Source organism: Quercus suber, unplaced genomic scaffold, assembly GCF_002906115.3.
Source record: "Quercus suber isolate HL8 unplaced genomic scaffold, Cork oak 2.0 scaffold_44, whole genome shotgun sequence".
Lineage (NCBI taxonomy): Eukaryota > Viridiplantae > Streptophyta > Magnoliopsida > Fagales > Fagaceae > Quercus > Quercus suber.
Window position 1 is genome coordinate 662,418 of NW_027069509.1, and position 6,280 is coordinate 668,697.

General features: G+C 36.9%; 1 protein-coding gene across 1 annotated transcript; it reads left to right on the forward strand.

The window, feature by feature from the left end:
* Positions 1 to 1,413: 1,413 nt before the first annotated feature.
* LOC111988019 (hypersensitive-induced response protein 4) lies at positions 1,414 to 6,060 on the forward strand. The gene is made up of 5 exons (XM_065771444.1): positions 1,414 to 1,824; positions 2,996 to 3,116; positions 3,214 to 3,305; positions 4,045 to 4,141; positions 5,457 to 6,060. Exons 1-5 carry the CDS (start codon positions 1,630 to 1,632, stop codon positions 5,825 to 5,827), a joined length of 876 nt encoding a protein of 291 aa, XP_065627516.1. The 5' UTR covers positions 1,414 to 1,629; the 3' UTR covers positions 5,828 to 6,060.
* Positions 6,061 to 6,280: the final 220 nt, after the last annotated feature.

Genomic DNA, 6,280 nt, shown 5'->3' on the forward strand with positions numbered 1-6,280 from the left:
TGGAAGTTATCTCCAAGGTTTTATGGCCCCTTCCAAGTGCTTCAAAGGGTGGGGGAGGTAGCCTATAGCTGGATTTACCTAGTGACAGTAAGATACACCCAGTTTTTCATGTTTCCTTTTAAGCTGAAGTTGGGACAGCAAGTTTCTCCACTGCCAACTTTACCACCATTAGATGAGACGGGACAAATCATTTAGAACCTGTACTGTTCTACAAACCAGAACTAAGACTTTGAGGACATGTCTTTACTGAAGTTCTTTACAATGGATGGGCTCTCACCTGAGGATGCTATTGGGAATCATTGTATCTGTTGAAGCTCAGGTTTCCTCACCTTTGGGCAAGGTCCTTTAGATGGGGAGGGGTATGTTAAGACTCTGTATACACAACCCTGTATAGATATGATATTGTAATGGGTAGTAATAGGTGTTGTGTGATTGTGTTGTGTTGATTTATAGATAAGTTGTTAAGGTGGTTGTACAGTTAGCATAAATGCGGGAAAGTTAGTTAGAAGGTTAGTAACTGCAAAGGGTATGGAATTAGCTATAACAGGGCTGTATGTGTACATAGAGGATAACAGAAATAATACCATTTTACTCTTCTTGATTCCCTAATTCTCTCTCTGTTCTTCTCTATTCAAGGAGGATTGGTTCCCTCGAAACAACCACTCACATTTCCCTATTTCCCCATTAATGTTCACCTAAAAGCTTAGAAGCTTAACAGTTGCCCACCATTTAATGTGGATGCAGCAGGCTACACTAGGCTAAAAGCTTCCCTAATGTCTGCTGACTTTCTTTCTCTTCAGGCTCCGGCTCTTACATAGAACACTGTGGGGTATTTTGACTTATCCACTCCTTTCCTTGGGGGCTTTCTTCCTCGGACCCTTGGCCCAGGGCATTCCTCCACCAATGCTGTAACCTTTCAACTTCCTCCTTAGTCCTCGAGAACCCCCCCCACACACACACACACTATTCTCTTGGTATTCTTCCCGCATCTCACACACATCGTGAGATCTATAAAGTCATTAGTTGGAAATCTTTGGTCAACATCTCAAGGCCACTCCAAAAATATTTATCCATGTTACAAACAAACAATAAAATAAATCCCATTATTCATAAGATTGTCAAATGCTTAAATTTGAATAATATTTTAAAATAAAATTAAATAAAAAATCTTTAAAAAAAAAAAAAAATCACCTTGCTCAATGGTTTTACAAATCAAAGTTTGTAGTTGATCAAGCCTGTACGACTATATTTATAAGGCAGACCCGCAGACCAACGGTCCATCCGATTGGTCAAAACGGTTAAAAAACGTAACGGACCCGATATCCCTACTTTAACCCACAGTGCACCCGCCCTTACCCTATCAGCACCTATACACACACTTCCAACAGAAATATCCAAATCACACGGACGATAAACCCCAGGAAAAAACGCGCTCTCTCTCTCTCTCTTTCTCTCTATCAATAGCTCAATACCTTCCCTAAAAAAATACCATTTTATTATTCGTTAAACGAAACAGAGACTCTCAGGTTGAGAAAGTCGGTTACTTGGTCTCAGTTTCAGAAAGAATTCAAACACAGAGAGAGAGAGAGAGAGAGAGAGAGAGAGAGAGAGAGAGAGAGAGAGAGAGAGATGGGAAACATATCGTGTGTGTTTTGTGGGTGCGTAGAGCAAGCGAGCGTAGGAGTGGTGGAGAGGTGGGGCCGGTTCGAGAGATTGGCTGAGCCTGGCCTTCACTTCTTCAACCCTCTCGCCGGTCAATGCTTCGCCGGTTATCTCTCCACCAGAATTTCCTCTCTCGATGTCAAAATCGAGACCAAAACCAAGGTCTCACACAAATTTCGATTTTTTTTTTTTTTTTTTTGGAATTTTAGATTGCGAATCTTTGTTCATTGTGCGTTTAACGCTGAAATGGCGTCGTTTTTGGCTGTTGAGAAAATTTGGAGAATTCGGATACTGTTTTGAAATTAGGTCAGGTTTTGAATTTGTGGAGTCGATTGGAAATGAAAACAGAGTCTGTTTGTTGGTTTGTTTGTAGTGAATGTGATATAGTTGTTTTCGCGATTTGTTAAGGTTGGTTGGAGCAACATCGCTTCTACATAGGTCTACTACTGATATAATTTTCATTATGCGCCAATAGGTACATGTTATGTCAACAATTGTGAAGAAAAAAATATGTGCGCTTAAAGTTAATGTAATTGGAACCGTGAATGGATTTGTTTGAAATTTGTTTGGTAGTTCCTTTGTGGAAATTATGTAGTGGTTGAGAATTTCTTTTTTTTTTTTTTTTGTAGGGGAAAACAGAGTTTGCAGTGTGCCTTTTCAATTAGAGGGTCATAGCTCATAAATGTAATGTAAAGTTTGTTTGTTTGTTTCCTTTAGTGCATAAGGAACTAATAGATTAGTGGGAGGATTGTGATTATGAGGAGGCGAGAGCTCCTGTGCATAACGCATGAATGAAATGCATCCATTTCATGTTATAATTTTTTAGAAATTGCTCATGTCACTGTATCATACCCGTACCTGTACACGTGTCTGTGTTCGTGCTTCCTAGGTCTGTAGTGTCATTGGTGCTCTTCTTAGTGAAATTTTGAAAACATTGAGTGTGACACATTTTTTTTGTGCACGTTTGAGGATGCACTTCTAAGAAGGGTGAATGTAGAATATGGTTTAGGACAATGCTACATTGCTACTCCTTCAAGTCAAATAAAATTTGAACTTCGAGAAGCATTCTCTTTCTATCTGCTTGTTTGGGACAGCTTATTTTCATTGGTTTATTGGGCTTAAAAAATAAGCTGGATAACTTGGTCTAAATATTATTACATCAACACGGAGCTTTACCTATTGTAAGGTATATTAAAATTTTGAGTTGTCACTTGTCAGTATGGTTTAGTGGCTTTATTTATTTTATTTGTAGGTATATTTCACAATATCTATTGTAAGGTGAGACATATTGTTGTTCTATCAGAGTAATTAGTTATAACAACTGATTCTACAGGACAATGTTTTTGTGCAATTGGTTTGCTCAATTCAATACCGAGTTATTAAAGAAAATGCTGATGATGCATTTTATGAGTTGCAAAATCCCAAAGAGCAGATCCAGGCTTATGTATTTGATGGTAACTTTCTTAGTTTCGGCTTGTTTCTTGTATAAACTCTCCCATTCTTTCTTGATTTTTGCCCTTTCTCATAGATGTTTTTCATTTGCATTTTAAGTTGTTCGAGCTCTAGTTCCAAGAATGAATTTGGATGATCTCTTTGAACAAAAGGGCGAGGTTGCTAAATCTGTCTTGGAGGAACTTGAGAAGGTATCTGGATGCTTTTTGTTAGATAATCAATTACTTTTTAATGTCACATGTGTATTATGTTAATTGTATGTCTTGTTGCATCTGGGGCCTTTTTTCTTGCTTGTTTATTGTCTCCTAGCAATCTATGATTTCTTGTTTTGATTCACTTGGTTTCCATAACTGGATGCTTTCTTCTTAATTGTGCACTACACATCTTTTCCTGCTTTAACATATGAAATTTTATGATGTGTAAGCTTTCAGTTCTTTATAAATGGTGTTAAACAAGTTTTGAAAATATTGTGTTGATGAGATAGTCAATTGAAGGTAGGAATAATGTTAGAATGCTAAGAACTTTGAAGGGAAACTAGTGCTCTATGTGCCTGCATAGTTGTGTGACGGCACATTGGCATCTTTTTTGTGGAAATTTTTACTTATCAAAAAGAAATTAAAAAGGAAAAAGAAGAAAAGAGAAAGACTGCTCTCTCAGGCTCTTGTGCACTGGCCTCTACACGTTTTCATAACTTATAAGTGAATTGTTCACCAAATCATCTGGTCTGGACTCTGGACTGCTACTCCTATAGGCTAATAGCAACTTATTGTGCCATTGCTTAAATTGTTTTATTTGACATGGTGAAATATCCGTCAAAAGATAAAATTGTTTTCATCTGCTTTTATGCTTTTTTTCTCCATTATGAAATATGTAGCCACCTTGTGTAAATGCATAAGGATTTATACATCATAAGTTGAAATCATTGCTCAGGTGATGGGAGCATATGGATATAGCATAGAGCACATGTTAATGGTTGACATAATACCTGATCCCTCTGTGCGCAGGGCAATGAATGAGATAAATGCAGGTAACCTTTTACATTTTCCTACTCTTTTTACCTTTTTTATTTTATTTTTGCTGAATAGCATATCTGGACTTGATTTCTCATTTTAACATATTGTTGAAACATACATATTTTGAGACTTAACTGGATGTTGCTCCTTTTGTAAGTGGGGAGGGATGGTTGGTTGACTTAGGTCTTAGGTTTGGGGGTTCATGTCTTTTTTTCTTTTTTTCTTAAAAAAAAAAAAAAAAAAAAAAAAAAAAAAAAAAAAAAAAAAAAAAAAAAAAAAAAAAAACTTATTGAAGAAAAGGAAAAAAATTAGGTCTTAGGTTCAAGTGTTTTTGTACTAAGTATTCGAAGATCAACCATGTCTGACTGATTAGTGGTACATGAAAAGCTACTTGCATGAATAAAGCTTAATTTAGCCCCTGGTCTTGAGGGCCAAATTTAAAGAAATCTCCTATAGAAGATTTTGGACTATATATTGTAAAGCAAAAAAAAGATTGTTATGTAATTCCTCCCAACCATGGTAAGCGGGGAAATGTATTTGGTATCTCTCTCTCTCAATTGGGAGCAATCTATCAGAAGGCTGGGCCCATCGTCAATTTGTAGATTCAAAGCATTTGCTCAATAATGAAAGAAAAATTAGGTTTCTCATGGTTTCCTGTTAGTTTCTTTAATTCAATGTCATTTCTCATTGTTTTCTTTGTACTATAAGAAGTATATCATAAATCCTGGGCTAGTGTATGCCGTAATATCTCCAATTATTCTGACAACAGACTTCTCAAAAACTTGTACATGATTCATTAATACTGCAATTTTATAATTGAAAGTTTGTTACATCATCTTCATGAGTTCCGGAATGGGAACATATACTAGCTTCAGCCCCCTTCAGGCATTGTTTGTCACTTTATGCACTCCATTTTGAACGTTTTCTCAGTTTTTTTTTTTTTTTTTTTTTGGGTTCCAACTTTCAATGTATCTGTAGTGGTCAATTATTACCAACGTATACCCTAAGTTTGGATGGAGGGAGATGAGGGAAGAGTAGAGGAGAGGAGAATGGAAGATAACTAAAATGTAAATTTTAGTATATTCCAGCCACTTTTTCCTCTACTCTCCTCTCCTCTCCCTCTGTTCCAAAGATATCATTATTCTGTTTTTATGTATACATTTATAGTTTGGGGATAGAGGGATTTGAACCCTGGATGTCTCCTTTAGAAACACCAGGACGTGCCAAACATACCATTGTTCTTGCTACTGATGGAAGTTGAAGAAAGTCTGGTCCATTATCCTGAGTTTGCATGTAACTAACTATTCTAATATTGTTTCACTTTTACAGCTCAAAGACTTCAGCTAGCTAGTGTATACAAGGGAGAATCAGAGAAGGTGCTCATAGTCAAAAAAGCAGAAGCTGAAGCTGAAGCCAAATACCTAGGTGGTGTTGGTGTGGCCAGGCAGAGGCAGGCAATCACAGATGGCTTGAGAGAGAACATTGTGAACTTCTCTCACAAGGTGGAGGGCACCTCGGCAAAGGAAGTGATGGATCTGATCATGGTCACTCAATACTTTGATACGATTAAAGACCTCGGCAACTCTTCAAAGAACACTACTGTGTTTATTCCTCATGGCCCTGGTCATGTTAGGGATATTGGTGATCAGATACGTAATGGTGTGATGGAGGCAGCCAGTGGTCAGGTAAGTGTTGAGTAATTTATGTACAGTTAACCTCCGAACATATGGCCCTCTATTTGATATATTACGATGAAAAAAATTCCCTTTTTTTCGTGTTGAATTTTGAGCAAAAGGATGGTGTTTATATTGGTATAGTAATATAGTGCTGATATATGGTCAATGAGATTTCAGCTGGTTTTTCTTCTACTGTACAAGGATGCTAATTATAAGGATTTTGCTTTTGGTACGTGGAATAATACTGAGCTTGCATATATGCTGTTTATTTCTTAATTGGCACTGGTGTAAATTTCAAATAGAACTAGTTTTTTTTTTTTTTGAAACTCAAATAGAACTAGTTTTGGTTCACCATTTATTTAGTTACCTCGGCAAAGGAAGTGATGGATCTGATCATGGTCACTCAATACTTTGATACGATTAAAGACCTCGGCAACTCTTCAAAGAACACTACTGTGTTTATTCCTCATGGCCCTG

Bases quoted from the DNA above. Each gene is read 5' to 3' on its own strand.
- LOC111988019 (XM_065771444.1), top strand. From the start codon at position 1,630: ATGGGAAACATATCGTGTGTGTTTTGTGGGTGCGTAGAGCAAGCGAGC. The intron at 1,825-2,995 runs GTCTCACACAAA...CTGATTCTACAG, and splicing joins AAATCGAGACCAAAACCAAG to GACAATGTTTTTGTGCAATT. The intron at 3,306-4,044 runs GTATCTGGATGC...ATCATTGCTCAG, and splicing joins TCTTGGAGGAACTTGAGAAG to GTGATGGGAGCATATGGATA.